At 46.1% G+C, this 18,512-nt stretch overlaps 4 protein-coding genes across 7 annotated transcripts; 3 read left to right on the top strand and 1 right to left on the bottom strand.

Annotated features, from left to right (window-relative positions):
* The first annotated feature begins 595 nt into the window (after positions 1-595).
* mri1 (methylthioribose-1-phosphate isomerase 1) lies at positions 596-8,447 on the top strand. Its single transcript, XM_003972029.3, has 6 exons — positions 596-828; positions 1,647-1,870; positions 3,462-3,631; positions 3,748-3,924; positions 4,110-4,334; positions 5,111-8,447. Exons 1-6 carry the CDS (start codon positions 697-699, stop codon positions 5,242-5,244), a joined length of 1,062 nt encoding a protein of 353 aa, XP_003972078.1. The 5' UTR covers positions 596-696; the 3' UTR covers positions 5,245-8,447.
* A 681-nt stretch (positions 8,448-9,128) lies between these two features.
* On the top strand, positions 9,129-10,039 carry c17h19orf53 (chromosome 17 C19orf53 homolog). Its single transcript, XM_003972028.3, has 3 exons — positions 9,129-9,290; positions 9,539-9,594; positions 9,667-10,039. Exons 1-3 carry the CDS (start codon positions 9,200-9,202, stop codon positions 9,796-9,798), a joined length of 279 nt encoding a protein of 92 aa, XP_003972077.1. The 5' UTR covers positions 9,129-9,199; the 3' UTR covers positions 9,799-10,039.
* A 794-nt stretch (positions 10,040-10,833) lies between these two features.
* On the bottom strand, positions 10,834-12,270 carry LOC101079613 (regulator of G-protein signaling 5). Of its 2 annotated transcripts, none has more exons than XM_029850999.1 (6): positions 12,129-12,270; positions 11,968-12,019; positions 11,828-11,884; positions 11,700-11,752; positions 11,204-11,358; positions 10,834-11,135 (listed from the first exon to the last, which is right to left on the bottom strand). In XM_029850999.1, the coding sequence occupies exons 2-6, from the start codon at positions 12,009-12,011 to the stop codon at positions 10,968-10,970; spliced, it is 477 nt and encodes a 158-aa protein (XP_029706859.1). In that variant the 5' UTR covers positions 12,012-12,019; positions 12,129-12,270; the 3' UTR covers positions 10,834-10,967. The 2 variants fall into 2 exon arrangements, with proteins under 2 accessions (XP_029706859.1, XP_003972109.2); XM_003972060.3 differs by having other exon boundaries at positions 11,968-12,053; positions 12,129-12,198.
* A 429-nt stretch (positions 12,271-12,699) lies between these two features.
* slc25a23a (solute carrier family 25 member 23a) lies at positions 12,700-18,332 on the top strand. Of its 3 annotated transcripts, XM_029850998.1 has the most exons (12): positions 12,700-12,857; positions 13,415-13,629; positions 14,329-14,452; positions 14,580-14,667; positions 14,921-15,032; positions 15,116-15,274; positions 15,400-15,552; positions 16,299-16,412; positions 16,531-16,698; positions 16,778-16,925; positions 17,337-17,519; positions 17,905-18,332. In XM_029850998.1, the coding sequence occupies exons 2-12, from the start codon at positions 13,435-13,437 to the stop codon at positions 17,913-17,915; spliced, it is 1,455 nt and encodes a 484-aa protein (XP_029706858.1). In that variant the 5' UTR covers positions 12,700-12,857; positions 13,415-13,434; the 3' UTR covers positions 17,916-18,332. The 3 variants fall into 3 exon arrangements, with proteins under 3 accessions (XP_029706858.1, XP_011610759.1, XP_011610760.1); XM_011612457.2 differs by having other exon boundaries at positions 17,337-18,332; XM_011612458.2 differs by having other exon boundaries at positions 12,702-12,972; positions 17,337-18,332.
* Positions 18,333-18,512: the final 180 nt, after the last annotated feature.

Here is an 18,512-nt window from a genome sequence, read left to right on the forward strand (position 1 = left end):
GGGTTTTCAAAAGTTCCAATGTGTATATCGTTGATGGGTAAACGAGAAATAAATAGCTCCGTGTCATTGTAAAGCCGGGAAAAACAGGATTTTTGCACGTTACCGTGCAGCGGTTGTGGTGCATGGGTGATGCATTAATTAAAGCTGAAAGAATCAAATGTGGCAGAAATAGATCCGTTGTTGGGGGAATCTCGCAGCTTTGGTCTTATGCTAATAGCGCATCTGAATGGGAAATTTCTCCTGACAAAAGAAGGGAAAGGGCGAGAGGGGGGTTGGTGCAGGCCCGCACCGAGGCAGAGGGGTAGAAATTAAGATCGCCCGCGAGAGTCGGGTGGGCGTGGCCTCCGAGGCGAGGGCTTCCTGCTCGGGTGAACACGTGGTTCCGTGTCTGCCTCCCCGCTTCTCTGTCACTGTGTGTTTGAAGCTTTGCAGCTTCTCGCGTCTCGTCGGGTTCATCTTCATCCTCCCCCCCCACAGCACAGCAGACCTCCTCTCCTCTCCTCCACCTGCACTTCCACTTCCCCACCCTGCGCTTCCTGCTCCGACGCCTCCCCGGGATCGCCGACAGCCAGGCCGCGGTCACTTCCACGGGGGAAGATCGAGCGGGCGAGCGTGCGTCGGAAAGTGTGCGAGGGTGAGAGCGTGTCCGGTCCGCCTCTTCTAATTCTTCCCACAATCCCAGCTCGTCGTTCGGTCATGACGTTGGAAGCGATTCGCTACCGGGCCGGGTCGCTGCAGATCCTCAACCAGCTGCTGCTGCCTCACCAGACCGTTTACGACGATCTCCGCTCCGTGCAGGATGCCTACGAGGCCATCAAGTCCATGAAGGTAAGGGAGCTCCATCTCCTCCCCCTCCCCACGTCTCCCGGTCCCTCCGTGCACGCATCCCCGCGGAACGCGTGTTTTTCTTCTCCCCGTGTTGCTTCTTTTGTGCTCCAGCGCTTGCACACATGTTACCTTACGCCTGCCGTCGTGCTCCGGATGTCGGCCTTTTATTTGGCTTTGAACGCACCTGCCTCTGCCCGCAAATCCTCGATGATCCCCCACCCCCCCCTCTCGTTGAGACTCCCATTTAAATGTTAGTTTTCCCATTATCGTGTTCAGGCGCGTCAAAACTAGGTACAGTCCGCCACCCACCCACCCATTTAACATGCCCCCTCCTCCACTTTTCTTCGGGAGAGATTATTGATGAATTATTAATGACCTTTGCCATGGTTTTTCTTTTTTCTAAGTCCTGAGCCGCACTCAGTGACACCCCCAGCTCATTTCTCCTTTCATACCTGAAGCTCTGACAGGGGTTTACATGCTTACAAGATGCTTCAGGGTCCCCCCCCCCCATATCTACTATTTTTAGAGGATAATATGGATAATGTGCTCTTTTGTTCTATTCACTAACGTTTTATCATCTGGGTGTCAGAGTGAAGGAATGCACAATGAGCAGAGAAGCTGATGTCATGATCGTGGAGCGTAATGGCAACGAGTCCTCGACGGATGACATCATTCGGTGCCCATGATGTCATGATCGCACTCTCGCATCACTGTGGCGCAGAGAGATTAATAATGCTCCTGCATACTGGAAGAATGAAGTCGGCACCAGAAACAAAGGGGGCCCCACCACGCTGACTCTCCCCTTCTCTCCCCGGCAGGTGCGGGGAGCCCCCGCCATCGCCATCGTGGGCTGCCTCAGCCTGGCCGTGGAGTTGCGGGCGGGCGCCGGCGGCGACGACCCCGTGAATTTCATCAGGGAGTCCCTGTATCACCTGACCTCGGCCCGACCCACCGCGGTCAACATGGGCCGAGCCGCCAGAGAACTGATGGAGTTTGCTGAGAACGAGAGCATGGAGAAGAACTCGGAGCAGCTCAGAGAAAGGTGGGGGGAGTCGCTCACCTCGGCGCACTGTCGCAATGTCCATTTAGATTTTTGCCTCCTTTTTTATGTTTAAATTCCTGCAGGAAGATTTTAAGCTGCTGCTATATCCAATAATACACAGCACATAATTCTTTTCAAAAATAGCTGCTGATTTCTGTCCATCCAGCCCGTTTGGCTCTCTTCCATATCATGCATAAGGTATGGAATGGGTGGAGCTCCACATACTGCAGTCTGCAGGCTACATACACTCTTTTTGTTGCATCCCACAGATTATAGCAGAGAAATCAACAGTTTAGCCCCTATTTTTACCAACAGGATAGCACAGCTCGGCAGCTAAGGCTTTCCACGGTGTCCCACGTGCCCTCTTCGCACTGTTTATGTAGTTTTTCTGACATAAGCGGCGCTTTTCAGTACAGCAGACGTAATTTACAACCAAAGTGCAACCTTGAGGAAGGTGGTAACGCTCTGAACGCGGACAAATGGCAGATGCCGTTGAGCTAAAAGCAGAAGGTGTACATTCATTACTGAAGCGGCTTCCTTTAGGCCGAGATTGGCACACGTTGGTGAGAAACACTCAGGCTAATAAAGACAAACATAAATAATACCAACCTGATTCTTGCCACATGGAGGGAAAGGGCGCTAAATTAAAGTAGGTTTGGACGGACAGATGTCGGGTTTCTGAGCCGATCAGGTATTAACCAGTGTGTTTGCTAATGTCTGAGTAAAGGTCAGAACTGCTGATGTTTTTCCAGCCGCAGCGGGCACCCATCCCTGCTCACATTCCGGTGTGGCTTTGTTCAGGACAGACCTGTAGGGAGGAATAACGCCAAGGGCTGGGATAGGGAAAACAGAAAAATGCTGAATTTCAACCAAAACATAAAGAAATCGTAACTTGTAACCGGTTTCATATGTTCCCGCCCTGTCAGTCATCGTGTTCTGTAATGTTACAGCATTACGAGTCCATTGCGCGGTGAATCCCGGCGCAGCTCGTGTTTCTCGGGCCTCGGCTGCTTCGGCGGGGTGGGTTGTGTCCCTGTTTATGCTGTTCGCGATCCTAAACCGACAGACCACACTGTGGCGCCGGCTGTCGGGGCGATTTCCTGTGAAATCGAAGCGCGTTTTCGAGGGTTTGGGTCCAGCTTGTTGCCGGCAGCATATTGACGACCGTCTCACAAGTGTTGATACATGGAACAGATTCTAATCGGGACCAAAGAAGGCATCGGCCTCCAACTCGCAACGATGACTGGAAACACAGAAGTCGCCACAGGGTGTCGAAAAACTGTGAACGCACGAATGAGCCGAAGGAATCGGTGCCTTTTTCCTCTAGAGCGGCGGTTCTTCACACTTTTGAGCCACCACTAAAATACTTCTAATCAGCAAGTCTGAGAATTCAGCTGCAGCTAAGCACAGTTCAATAATGAGCCACGCTAGAGCGTGCACGGATGGAGAGTTATGGCAGGTGCTGTGGGGGGGGGCCGAGGATAAAGTTATATATGAAATGAATTCCCACAGCGCTTTGCATGTCAGAAGCTGACACAGTCGCACTGTAATGACTGTAATTACGACTTCTCACCTCTCCTCCCTCCTGCAGCGTTATTGCTTGGATCGAAGACATGCTGGAGCGCGACGTGAACGACAACAAGAAGATCGGCAACTACGGCGCCCAGCACATCCTGTCTGGCGTCCCCCGGGACTCCGTGACCATCCTCACGCACTGCAACACGGGCTCGCTGGCCACGGCCGGATACGGGACCGCTCTGGGTGAGACTGTTGTGAATGAGGGAGGAAGGCGACAGCTGGGATGAGTACAGCATCTTAAATATGAAAATAACTCTGTGTGTGTGTGTGTGTGTGTGTGTGTGTGTGTGCGTGTGTAGGCGTGGTGCGTAGCCTGCACGCGCTGGCCAGGCTGAAGCGTGTGTACTGCACGGAGACCAGGCCGTATAACCAGGGATCCAGACTGACTGCGTATGAGGCGGTAGCGGAGGGAATCCCCGCTACGCTCATCACCGACAGCATGGCGGCACTCACCATGAGAGAAATGAACATCTCAGGTGTGTGTGTGTGTGTGTGTGTGTGTGTGTGTGTGTGTGTGTGTGTGTGTGTGTGTGTGTGTGTGTGTGTGTGTGTGTGTGTGTGTGTGTGTGTGTGTGTGTGTGTGTGTGTGTGTGAGTGATGTTTTAGCTTTTTGTCCCTTATTTCTGCGCGTCCACTCACCCCGCGGTGATTTGCCTCCCAGCTGTGGTGGTAGGTGCAGACAGAGTGGTCGCCAATGGCGACACAGCCAACAAAGTGGGCACGTACCAGCTGGCCATCGCAGCCAAGCACCACGGGGTTCCCTTCTACGTGGCGGCGCCGAGCACGTCGTGCGACCTGAGCCTGGAGAGCGGCAAGGACATCATCATCGAAGTGCGCCCCCCCGAAGAACTCACCAGTATAAACGGAGTTCCCATCGCCGCGCCAGGTGAGGAGTGTGACGCGTTGGGTTGCTGCAAAAGAACGCAGCCGCATAGACACAATCTTGTTTTTTATTTTGCCTCGAGCTTTTCACCTTATTTACTTTGGTCGGATTGATAATTGTGTGATAATTGGAAGCCAGATGGAGACGAGCAAACCTGTTTCTGGTCTAAAAGCTATGAGACATGTTTGTGTAAAACCTAGTTTGAGAACAAAATCCCCTCAAATAAGGCCGTACAATCAAGTCTGGGTCGGCTCCCACTCCCAGGGAACTGTTTTGAACATTAAGCTGCCATAAATGTTGAATAATTTGGTGAAAGTCGATGGGAAATCTCTTTGTAATGGACTTTTTTAAAGCTGAGAGTCCCTCCTGTAGCTTTTACAGCTAGTTTGGAGTCCTCATCTTACCTTGTGTACTTTAAAGTCCATAAAATGAGTCATTTCATCCTAATTATGTTGTCAAAGCAGCGAGGTGACATCACAGTAATTGAAGAGCTCTTACTTAATGAGTTCACTGGCCCCCGGGGACCGAGGTTGCGCGCTTATATGATCAAGTCACTGGCTGTCCTTCGTACGGCACCGTGAGGTCTCTCAAGGAGCAGAAATTATACTAATATTACGTAAAAGTCTGCTTCTTATTTCTCTGCCGCGGAGTTCCAGTCTGTAATTAAAATCACATCAGTGGTTTTGGCGTCGGTTTTCTGGGCTTATTTGAGGGTTTCTGCTGTGGTCACGGTGCTTCCTGTATTCTGCCGTTTTACACCCTCGTGTCGTTCCCGGCAGGTATTGAGGTGTGGAACCCAGCCTTTGATGTGACCCCTCACCAGCTGATCACAGGAGGCATCATCACAGAGCTGGGAGTCTTCCTCCCGTCTGAGCTGCAGGCAGCACTCACCGGCCGCCTCACCGCACTCTAGAGCCCCCTGCCGGTCGGTGTGCTTCACTGCACCTTAAATCACAGAGAAAGACTCATCTGTGAAGAGTTTCAACACAATCGGTGTGAAGGTTTCATTTTTTTTTCTGTTTCTGGTCATCACACATGCACATTGTTACAAGTGATCGGGGCACACGAAAGGAAGTATGCTGTACAACACACAGTCGATGTAAATCATGCAGATTCGTGCGCAGTTTCCGTTTTCTTTTTCTTCATCCGTCTCGTTATTTTTCATTCATTTCAGACTTCCCCTCTTGTGCCACCTCTGTCTCACATTAAATGGCTTCTGATAAGGCATAGTGCTCAGCTTGACTCAAGCCCATAAATTCTATTTGGAAGCATTATTGGCATTGTTTTTAAGGCTGGTTTAACTGCTAACTAAAACCACCTTTCAAAAAGACTTTTTTTTTTTTTTAATTTCAAACTTAAATTTTGGCAGCCAAGATTTCAATGGTTGCTGCTCCCATCTGTAAATATAAATATCCTTGCTAGTAGTGTACATATGTAGCCAACTAACCCCTGCTAGTGAAAGGTACTACTGTTTTAACCCAATATGCGGTTGTATAAAATTAAAAGTTGACCTTAAAAATGTTATATTAACATTTTATTTCTTTCAATCTACATAGAAACCTTTTTGTAGAAGAATATCCCAAATTTGTATCCCATGGATTTTCATGAAGGCGTTTTTAGTGTTGTGGTGTTTCTGGCGTAATATGAACCCCTTGTTGAAATTTTAAACAAGTGGAATTTCTTAAATCGGCCCTTGTTAGTCAGCTGAAGCCTACGACAGTACACGGCTGTATTTATACCTCACTCGTTGTTTGCGTCAGCAGTTGACAGCACCACTCTGTCCCACTGCTTATACTCTTCATTTATATTTGTGTCTGCACCATAAAGATATACATCATGCTGCACTGGAAACTCAAAGAATGAACAGTTTAAGAAATGTGCTTACATGCTGTTAGGTTTCTGTAACGCAGGCATCACAATTAAAGGAACAGTTCATCCCCAAATTTAGGTTTGGTTATGTGTACCTGAGTCGTTGTTAATTTAGATTTGGAATTATTACTATTAACTTCGTTTTTTATAGTTCGTGGTGGCTCCCTCTTGTGGCCACGGATATGAATTACATCAGCCCTAACGGGAAACTATTTCGTTTTCAGTAATCTTGCTGTTAAAATGTGGCTTTAAAAGGACTCCTGTGGATGGCTTTATCTCTCTTTTTGTTGGGTGAACTTTTCCTTTAACCTTTAACTCTACTAAAAACACAACAACACGTGGCCACAGTGCACAGTTCAGAATGTAATATTCAACTCGGATGTACTTTAATGCGGGACCACGTTCAGGTCAAACCTCAGACACTTGCCTCGTGATTTTGTGCCCTGTGTGTTTGGATCATTTTCCCCTCGCGTTAATCAGGTTCAAACACAGGCATCCTCCCGTTGTTGTCAAGACCTGACGTTTCTGTCCAGCCATTAAATTAAAGACCAGCTCTTCATGATGAAGGCGACATTGAAATGTACTTTGATCATCTCGGGCATTTGGGGATATTTATCCAAATGACGGGACTAAAAATGTCTTCGCGGCCTGTTGGCGAGCTCAGATTAGTCAACAATTCATATTTAATCGAGTGTCGCAATGTTTTGATCCAGATGCACTGAAAACAGCTGAGTCATCCTGCGATTCGCTGTGCTCGGTTTTGTCTTAACATGGATGTGGTAGGTATAGTCAGACTGTTATGGTCCCATTTGGCTTTTTCTTTAAAAAAGGAATCATGTAAAAGCAAGTGTCTGAGCTTCTGCAGCTCTGTTACAATCATCCAGTGTTTGCTGTACTCAGCATGAACAAATGTCCCAGCGACACCGTTGTGTGTGCGACACATCTACTTGCTGTACCGAATGTCACGGGGCTGGATTCAGGACCCACAATGCTCACTGCCTTACTAGTGCAGCAACTCTATGGATTACCAATCACAACCTTGGAAAAAGCCACATCTCAGGCCCACGTTCACCCTGGGTTTAATGTGTCAGATCGTCTTATCATAACGCTGGTTATGAATAGTGTGTTGACATCCTCTACAGGTCTTTCACATCTATATTCCCACCCATGTTTCTCAGTAACCTACATACTATTGCTGTGGTGCCCCCCCCTTCCCCACTCTCAGTCAGCTTGGTGAGGAGGATCTGGCTACATGATACGCTTGTCCGTCATCTCAACCCCTTTTCTGATTGACCTCACACACGGATCTCATTTACGTTGTTTATTGATCGGTTTAAAACGCTACGAAACCTTGCCAACATTCCTAACTGCAGTATTTGTACCGTTGTCTCTATTATGCTGTATTTTACCCTCGTCGTCTCTTCACTTTTCTCTGTCCTCCAAACCACGACACACACACGCTGTCGGGTCACACGTGAGCTTACACCACACTTGTGAATTTTCAGTTTTATTGCTGTATTGGAATGGGGGGGGGGGGGGGGGTTGGACAGTTTTTTCAGACATATGTAGCAACTCTGTGGCCATCGTACCTGCCGCCTACTGTTCTAAATATAAATGAATATAAATAATAAACACACTTCCCAAAGTAACGTTCCGGTACCTTCACATTAACGCACATTTGGAGTGGCACGAAGACAGCTGGTGTGGAGCCTCCAGAGAGGTTTTATTCAAGCGTTTCAAGTGAGGAGCTATACCCAGTCATGCTGCAGCAGATGATGAAGACGTCAGTAAGTTGAGGGGCGACGAAGGCTGCACTGTGTGTGTCGTTTCTTGAGTTGCCAGCGAAGCCGGAGAAGACGCACATGGTGCTGATCCACCTGCCGCACACCCAGAACACCTGTCACACACGCACCCTCACAAGAAGAGCATATGGCGAGCTGCCGTGGCAGCTGACGGGACGCGCGTGGTCCCCGCATGCAGCCGCCCGGGGGCGTCGGTTTCCAACACCAGACCCAGTGTTTGCACCGTGCCCTTCACTAGCTGTGTACACCACCACACACTTGTTCACTGGTCATCACAAAGGCAGGGTCGAGTGGACTTTTTAGTGAACTCACTGATAGCCTGAAACACCTGCGTTCTGACACTAACCTGTGCGCTTTAAATGGCGTCTTGGCGTACCGGATCAATGTCGGTTGAGTAATTTGTGATGTAAATTTTTCTTACTGATTAATAAAAACAGTACACTCAGTGGGTGTTTGTGTTTGTTTGTTGTCCATGCACATTGAGTGCACTAAACAGGGTACAGGGATCCCAACTTAACATTCTGAAAGCCCCTCAAAATGGGGAAAAAAGGTTCACAGCTTGGAGAAAAGGTGATGGTGTTCCAGGAGTTCATGTTAGCAATTTTTGACTTGGCACGCACATTTCGTCTGACCTCAAACCAATACGAGAGGTGTCCTGATCTCTGACAGACAGAGACCTTTCATCTCCAACAGTAAACTCACAGATGATGAAATTCCTGGTCAGGTCGTGCACATAAGTGATGAGCATGCAGGCACCCAGCACAACTCCAACCCAAAGACATTCACAAATGTTTGATGTATATCATTCAATCAAAGTCTTCGTATATACTGTGTTCAGAGAATCTCAAACAACTCGCTGCAACAAACTTACATTAAGTCATAAACTAAAGTGCTCAATGCTGACCAAGAATTCATTAGTTGAAGAATCTCGAGAATTGCGGTCCACTGTAAAACCATACTTGAAGGAATAGGCCTGTTGTATTTGTAACAATCCATATTTTTAGATAATGTGAAATATACTGTATTAAGGGGAGGCAATTATGAAATTACGTTTAAATTGAAACGTTGAAACAGCTTTAAAAAACACCTGTAAAGTCCACATGTCCCCTTTCTCTTTGCCGCTAGGCGGCGGTAGAGAGTTAAGTGGGATCTTTTAAACCAAAGAAGAAAAAGCTGGTTTATTTTCCTTCAGCAAAAATGGCTCAAGGGGCGAAGAAATTTAAAGCTCAGCGCCCAGGAATATCAAAAAAACAGCACAACAACAAGCAAAAGGGACCAAAGAAAGGAGGTAATGTTTGTTTTTTAAAAATGCGGCCTGCTGTCAGATTAATTTCCTTTTTGCCCAGTTTCGCAAACACGTGATTGTGCACGTTCCTGAGCCACTCTTGACGTAATGATCACCGTCTTTCTAAACAAGTATTTGGTCAGACATTGTATATATATGTAATTTATATATATATGTATCTGTAATTGTGCTATGCAATAAAACAGCGGTGGTTGCAAGATTTTCCACATCTGACCGTTGTTTTTGTACAGGAAGAATCATTGCACCAAAGAAAACTCAAGTGGTCGAACAGCAGAAGCTGAAGAAGGTGAGAATATGCTCACTGAGATCAATTAACAGTCATCTGAGCATGAGTTAATGACAACCTGCTGATCTTTAGAGTCTAGAGGTCGCCATCAGGAACAAGATCGAGCAGGAGGTGACCCAGAAGGCGAGTTCCAGCCTTCACAAGCCCCTCAGCGTGGTAAAAGGGGCAGAAAGCAGAGGCAAACCAGGAACCAGCTCAAAATAAGATCCTACAAGTCCACAGTCATTCAGGGAAGGACTCCTCTCATCGGTTCCATGAGCTGATGATCACAAGTGGCAAGAAGATAGTATCAACAGATCTTGATACTAAGTAAATATCCACTCATTCTCATCTGTGGATATTTACCTTTTTTGTAAACTTAAAAGCTTAAGTCGTTACGCAATGCATTTTTATGTACTGCTCAAAGAATATTTTATTTTAAATTAAAGTGAAAATGATCTAATCAGTTCCACGCATCTTTTTTAGCATCTGATATCCTCTTCCAGATTAATCAATCAATGGTTTTACAAAGTATTTGATATAAAAGACACAGGTGAGCCTCCATTAGGTTGAGGTTTAGGGAACACCTTCTATTATATCAGGCATAACCTATAGAAATGTAGGCAACAAACGGGCTCACTGATGCATGTGGGGAGTAAAGGCCGGCCATCAGGACAAGGAGACCTGATACAAAGCAAAAATGGTCCAGGGGTGGTTTTAGGAGCACAAGTTTGGAATGTTGACTTCAAATTCCCCAGATATCAATCCAACTGAGCATCTGTAGGATGTGCTGATGCGTGGAGGTTACATCACCTAAAGCTGCTGCTAATACCTGCCAGGTCCCTCTGAGACGATCGCTTTAGGGGTGAAGCAGAGTCCAAACCTCAGTGGTTTCTTACGTTATTGCAAGAAACTAATTATTGAATGAAACTAAATAGCCACTAATTCAATTCTGTCCCCGCGTCCAATTTAAATGCTATATCGAATATTGACCAGCAGATGTCGCCATAGTCACGCATCTCGAATAGTTGGAAGCACTGAATCATTTTGAGTGACTCAGTCCTTCCGAAAGCTTCAGTTTCTCTATCATCATATCTATAAACACAATATTAGGCAAGTGGTCATGATGCACGACTGGTGTGTGTGTTTTATGTGAAATTAGGTTATTTTTTAAAAGTAAAGCTGAGACGGGTGATATACGAAGCATATCTTCGATGCATATATTGCTTTTGTTGCAACAGAGCTGTCAGAAACAAAATATACTTTTTCACCGGATGTTTATTTAAGTTTGATAGCATTATTAATAGCAACATGCCCCCAGCCACACTAAACAAGCACATACAAGCGTGTTTATTGGTGAACATAGAAAAAGCACACAATAATCAACTTTATGTCTAGAAGGCTTTAATGACGTGTGAGTATTGAGTGGAACGCAGGAACCTGGGGAAGGAGTCTTTGGCCATCAGAGCGTAGATCCTCCGCTGCGCAGTGCTGAAGGTTTCGGCACACACTGAGTCCATCACGCTCAGCAGAGCCTCCCGGGTTTCAGCATCCAGGTTTACCTGACAACAAAGAGGTCACCACATTACTGCTGTCAAGCCTTTTTATCTTTTTCTGCCACTGCACCAACCTCCTGTGGGGCGTCAGTGGTGATAAACTGGCTGCAGATGCTGTTGGCTTTGGTCTTGGAAGGAGCACCCCTGTAGGCCTCACAGGCCAGCCAGAACTTCAGGTTCTCCTCGCTGTATTCTGAGCGCAGGAACTCCTGGAAGGCCTGCAGACCACCTGAGAGGACAAGCTGTTTTTGTTTTAATGGGTTTATGATCGATTCGCAACCGAACTCATCATTAATGTTAAGTTTCATTTCATTGGGTGTTGCTAATTAATTTGCTATGGATGAATTTATTTATATTTTTAAGTTGGGTGTTTAGTTCAATAACATGTTTAATGTTGCACTATTTGATCTTAGCAACTGTTATAGAACATTTCCACTTGTCTTTCGTGGCCAGTCAAACAGTTTAAGGCCAACAAATTCAAACCAAAGTGAAATTCAAACATTATTCCTGTCACCAAAGTGTCTTTTTGTTTCAAAATATGCATAAATGGTTCGACAGAGAAAGTCTTACTTTTGCTAGTTAGCAGAGTTTCCAGGTCCTGAACCCCTTTACCATCCTGAACCCTGAGAATAACACACCGTTACACACACACACACACCACTGTCAGACGTGAGAGTCAGTGAGTTGGTGAAACTTACTTGTACTTCTGGGGCGTTTCAGCCAAATGGCTTAACTTTACCCGCATCTTGTTTGCCCTGAAATACAAAGAAAAGATCTCACATAGGTGCAACAACTCCCAAATGAAACCCTGGTGCTCTGAAAACAGCCGCACACATACTTCTCCAGGCATGATGAGGGCAGGTGGGAGAGCCCCTTACACATGAAGGTCTCTGGTTTGGGAACAACAAACTTTGGGTGAAAAATCTAGATGAGACGTATTCGGCTTCAGAAGACGGATCCAACATCACCAAGAGCGCGGGCCGCTCTTTTATAGCCTACCTGCTCATTATCAGTCTGATCTTGCAGCTCTGTGCCCAGCAGGTGGGGAATAGACAGCTGGACAGAGCTGAATAACCCCCCCCCCCCCACACACACACACACACACACTGCTCTGTCAGCAGGATCTGTGAAGCAAGGCGGTGGACACAATCCAGGGAATTTATTTCCATAGGATGTGTTCAAGGTTCATCAACCATCCAGAATCGAACCCAAACAAGTTTGACCTTTAGAGCGTATATCAGGTCGGTGGTGATGATTGAGGGGCAGGTGGGGGCAGGTGGGGGCCCACGTCAGCTGTGGAATACACTCGTGATGGATCAGTGTTTGCTCAAAAACAGGACTTCGAATGTTTGCTGGTTTGAAACCCTTTGTTGTCCGGTTACGCACCGTTTCAAAATCAATTAGTTTGAAGCGGGAGCGTGAACACCTGAGCACGCACGCGTGTTAGATAAGCCATAAAGCACAACAATTGAAGGACAAATAACAATTGAAAATAGAAATGTATTTTTAAACTCGATTCTAAATGTTAAATGGTGCGTCTCCCAGTGTCTCTTGCTGGTTTCTCCTAGGAGGGGGGGCGGGATCTGCTTCAACCACTTCCTGTTTCTTCTGCGCGCTCGGATCTGTCAAAAGGGAAGAAGATCTGAAACTGCTGGTCCCTGGAGGAAGGTTTTGGTTCCAGGACGCAGCGGAGCCGGCGGTTCTGCTGCCCAGAACCATGAGCTGCAGGTGTGTTCGCGTCGAGCAGCTGTTGTTCTGCTTGCGTTTGGACCTGGAGGCTCTGGAGGCGTCCTCTCCTTTATAAAGCATGCAGCGTTCTGCTATAATCTGCCAAAGCTCTGTGGTAATCAGCGCGGCCTGATGCGCTCATTTGATTGGTTCAGTATACAGAAATATGTATTTACTGTATATATGCACATATATGCAAGTGGTCGCGATGAGACGGGCTCGGATGTTCTTGCGAGGACGTCCAGAAAAACAAGCGCGTAGTTTTCATGTTTTTTTTCTGCGCTGCTCACTGTTTTCGTGATTAAGAGTTTAAAAAAAAGCAACAGGAGCACCCAAACACCAGGCTGCAGTCATGTTTATTATATTTACAGACATCCGCGAAATCAACATGAATTAATTCCTGATGATTGGGTTTAAAAGGTCACGTTTAATAGACAGAAAAGTGCACATTATAAGCCCAGCCCCATCTGAAAGGCTTTGTGCACTTTTATCCTGCCTTGTTAGAAGCCTGTTTGTGTTCCAGGGTGCTTAAATGTATTTATTTCCCTCTGGTTCAGCTGACTGACCGGCACCAGTTATGGGTCACCAATGGAGACGGTTCCTGTTGGTGCACTGCCAGGCCAGCGGGTCTCCAGGCCCTGAGCAGGAGCGGCAGAAGCGCTGGGCTGAGCTGTTTGAGCAGCTGGACCTCAACAAAGATGGACGCATCGACATTGTGGAGCTGCAGACGGGACTGTCTGGACAGGGGCTGTCCAAAGGCTCCGCAGAGAAGGTACGCTCCGCCCGGGGCCGCGCCTCTGTAGCCAGATCACAAGCAGACGGTACCTGAGCCCAGAGAGGGTCTTTGAACGCATCAATCCACCACTTATACATTTTTGTAGCGAGCTAATAAATGTATTTTTCTAATGTGAGCACCTATAGAGGAAATTTTGTGATCGCCCTTATCAAAACCCTCAACATGATCAGGTTAGAAGAACACGTAGAAGAACTGTGGGAACAGGATCTCCCTCCCTTATGGTGGAAGCTTTTGGATCCTGGGTTAGCTGGTAGCACCAGCAGAATCCAAGGACGTCAGCCTGTTGTGTGTACACACAGGCGGCCGACGTGCCCTCGAACAGCGTGCGAGACAAGAACCCCGTCTAAAACAAATCAGCCAATCACAAGACAGCCTGTATTTTGACAGAAAGCTTGAGTGTGTGTGTGTGAAGACCAGCATGTCTATTTTTAAACAAGGTAAGATGAGAGTCTTAACCTTTGGTTGCTCCTACACATGATTTTACAGGTGGTTCGTTGCTCATGTGTCACTCAAAAAGCAAAAAACATCGGCAACAGTGTAAAAACTCCCTGTTTTGGCTCATTTGATTTTGTGTTTTTTTGTCATTTGTAAGTGAGACAGGCACATAAATGTGGATGGGGTCGCCTTCCGTGGGCGCTGCACCCATTACGTGTAAGGCTTGTTGTCTGGTTCCAGATTGTGAAGGACGGGGACACCAACCACGATGGAGCTCTGGACTTTGAGGAGTTCACGCAGTATCTCCGTGCACATGAAAAAGAGCTCAAGATCATGTTCAGCAGCCTGGACAGGAACAAAGACGGTCGGTACCAGCTCACGCTTTAAATATTAAACTGACACAGAGGTTGTGTGCAATGTTTTGGGGGTTTTTGGGGGGGTGTTTTGCTGTATATGTCATTTCCTCCCTCGTTTTTCTTTTTTTTTATCAGGCAAAATAGATGCAGCAGAGATCCGGCACTCTCTTCACTCCATCGGGGTTTCCATTAGCCTCGAGGAGGCCAACAGGATTTTACAAAGGTCGCCAACGTTGGTTTAAGTGTTTGTGTCCCAAACTAACTGACTCCTGTCACCTTCAGTGATTGATCCCACAGAGTAAAACTTGTTTTTATAAGGAGTCGAAGGCTAGAAGATTAGCGAGAAACACAAATCTGAGACCTGCGGAACGAAGCCATTCATCTAAATTGAGTTTTATTAATCGTGTTTATGTCTGCTTAGGACCTCAGAAGTCTGAGTGGATTATTTTTGGTAACTTTGTTTTTATGTTCCCCAGGATAGATAAAGATGGCACCATGACCATTAACTGGAACGAGTGGAGAGACCACTTCCTGTTTAATCCTCTGAGCAACATGGAGGAGGTGGCGCGCTACTGGAAACGCTCACTGGTATAAACAGATGAACAAAGCAGGTAGTGGAGTTGAAAGTGATATCATAATGTTTAATCCACATTCGTCTGTGGCTCTAGTAGATGCTGGACATAGGTGAGCAGCTCACGGTCCCAGATGAATTTTCTGAAGAAGAGAAGAAGTCTGGATATGTTTGGAGGCAGCTGATGGCTGGAGCTGTGGCCGGAGCCGTATCTCGATCCGGGACTGCCCCCTTAGACCGGCTCAAAGTCTTCCGCCAAGTTAGTGTTTTGTACGCGGATCCGGTCTTTTCAGATCTTTGATTTAAGATCAGAAATTAATGAATTGAGATGGTCCATGACTGTCCGTCATCCTGACATCACGCGTTTATATCCTGTTTGACCAGGTTCATGGTTCCTTCAGCATTAAAAAGAACGCACTGAACAGTTTCCAGTACATGATCAAAGAAGGGGGACCGCTGTCATTGTGGAGGGGCAATGGAGTCAATGTTCTTAAAATCGCCCCAGAGACTGCGATCAAGTTCACAGCTTATGAACAGGTAGAGCACCGTCAAACCCATTTTGTCCTGTTGGGTCTTAAACATTGAGTCTCCTGCTGAGACAGGTTTGGTCTGTCAAAGATTTAAAAAGTGTAATGCGCTTCCATTACACCTTTAAAAGGGGAAGAATAAATATTGATATAATGACATAGTCAAAACATCAATTTATGTCCAAAAATAAATAATACTAGACATGTCCATGATCAACATAAACAGGTAAATAATGGTGAAAATGATCTTTGAATGAAATGCAGACTGGAATCAACAAATATAAGTGCAAAGAAAAAAAAATCAGCCAAAACAATGAAAATTGGGTCAACACGACAATAAAATACTTGTAAACCAAGCACTCTGCAACATTAATGGCAAATTTGTGGCAGCTTCATGAAGAATGAGGCATTAAAGGGGAGGCAGCTCCCCCTTGTGGACACTGTGTGTATTACAAACTGAACACCCGGAAGTAGATCGCTGTTTGCAAAACGATACACTAATGAATTTTTCGCCACGTCCCTTGCTTTTCAACATTAATAGGATCATCCACAATCTCTATCCTTTAAATATCCCCACTTACACATTGCTGTGTAAGATTGATCCCGTTGCCCTCAGAATCAATCAGTATCTCTGCCTCCACTGTTGACTGCAGCGTGATACTTTTTGTACAGAAAGGATGTCACCTTTGGTTTCATCCATCACTGTGAGCCGTGACAGTTATGTTTATTCTCTTCATTTGCTGTTTAACTCTGTAGATCAAGGATATCATTCGTGGAAGGGATAAAAGAAGAAATCTCAAGGGTTATGAGCGACTCGTTGCTGGCTGTCTGGCTGGAGCCACTGCTCAGACAGCCATCTACCCAATGGAGGTAACACACAGCACATGTGCTTGATTCTCATACAATAAGGTCACATACACCCGAAAGGTTCAGCGACGACCTCCTCTTGTTTGTGTCCTTTCCAATCTTTTAATGCTCACCACTACAGGTGCTAAAGACCCGTCTCACGTTGAGGAAAACAGGCCAGTATTCAGGACTAGCAGACTGTGTCAAACAGATCATACAGAAAGAGGGTCCCACAGCCTTCTACAAGGGCTATTTACCCAACCTGCTCAGTATTGTCCCGTACGCCGGCATCGATCTTGCCGTCTATGAGGTCAGAGAAACGGGAAATGCTCAGTTTTCCACACTAAAAGCGTAGTGACTGTTTACCATCTCTGCATTCTCGTCCGCAGACCCTGAAGTTGTCTTGGCTGAACAGGAATACGGGTTTGGCTGATCCGGGGGTGATGGTCCTCGTCGGCTGCGGCGCTGTCTCCAGCACATGTGGACAACTGGCGAGCTACCCGCTGGCACTGATCCGCACCCGCATGCAAGCCCAAGGTGGGGGGAATTAATCAGGAATCACCATGTTTAAACACAAAAACAATGATGTCTCAATTACCCTCTCAGTAACGTCATAGAGTGAAGTTTATTTAATAGATTTCTCAACCAAAGGGGTAATTTACATTTCCCTGGAGTGAACTTGTGAATTTCCCTCTGCATTTTGCCCCAAAATGAGCTGGATTAGACCTCAGCAGTTGTCCTATAGTCCCAGGCTATACCGTCCCCTGCAGCGTAACATCAAGAAAGATTTATTAACTGGTAGAAATTTAAAAAACTGTGAGGTCCCTAATGAAGTGCAACCCAATTAACTGTGAAGTTAACGCATTATTTAACCAAACTGCCACCTAAAATATCTTATTTTTAAAGAAGAGACCAAGACTAACTTATTTACATTAGTTTCACTCTTAGTTTCAGAGAAAGGAGCCCCCAGACCCTCCATGTTGGCGTTGGTTCATAACATTGTGACCCGGGAGGGCGTTTCGGGACTTTATCGAGGAATTTCCCCCAACCTGCTAAAGGTCATCCCCGCTGTCAGCGTCTCCTACGTGGTCTACGAGTACACGCGGATGTTCCTGGGAGTGGACTTTGAGGGTAGGAGGGGTGGGAAAGGGAACGGGTGAAATAGGGATGAGTTTTGGGTGGCTGGAGGCAAGCAAGCATGCACCACTGTGTCAGCACTGCATGACGTGGCGAGCCCCCCCCCTCCGTCTGTGGGTAAATGTATGGTCCTGTGACCAGTGGGCTTTAAACGGGGAGCAGAGGGATAGTTCGAACTCACTGGAAAGCGGAAGAAGCATCACCGGCCAGTTTTTGATTTTACCTGAGCTGTCAGTGCCCGTGATGGGATGTGTGTGTGCATTTCAGCACCTGTACAGACTAATCAACTAACTTCAGTTCAACATGCACGAACTGGCTGAAAATCCACAAGAACAAAAGTGTGAAAACATGTTACATACATTCTTATCTCTTCCTGTAGGTGATTTATAGAGAACACTGGTAAAGGATTGGTCAGTTTCCCGTAGGGAAGTAAGAAGCTGCTGCACACCACTGGAGTTACTGCACTGTTGTTTCAAAAATGATACAAAAATAATTATGGAACAGCGTGATATTTGACCAACAACCAAAGTTGTTTTTTTAAAAAAATATAAACTAGTGTACTGAAGTCATGTTAAGATTTGGATTGCATACTGCTCTCTTTCTGTACGCCTCAGTAAATTCTGTGTCTACTTTCTCATATTTATTTTAAAATTTTCAAGATTGCATTGCTGAATAGTATTATAATAGTATTTCTTAACTGTATGACAGAGTGGCCAGGATAATGGATAATGGTTTGCCGGTAAGGAAACATTCATGTGTTATAATGCAATTTTCCAAATAAATACAACCATCTGCTTATGTTTCCAATCAAATCTTTTTATGAGCACGTATAAAGTATTAAGAAGTAGTTAAGGCCTGGGCAGATATTTAACTCAACTCTATCATTAGAAATATGTATGTATTATATGTATGTTTATCTATCAGGTAGTGCGCCGCCCCGTCAATTCCCCTCCAATCCTGGCGGTGGCGCTATTGTATTTGCAACTT

This window comes from Takifugu rubripes, chromosome 17 (genome assembly GCF_901000725.2).
Source record: "Takifugu rubripes chromosome 17, fTakRub1.2, whole genome shotgun sequence".
NCBI classification, from domain to species: Eukaryota; Metazoa; Chordata; class Actinopteri; order Tetraodontiformes; family Tetraodontidae; genus Takifugu; species Takifugu rubripes.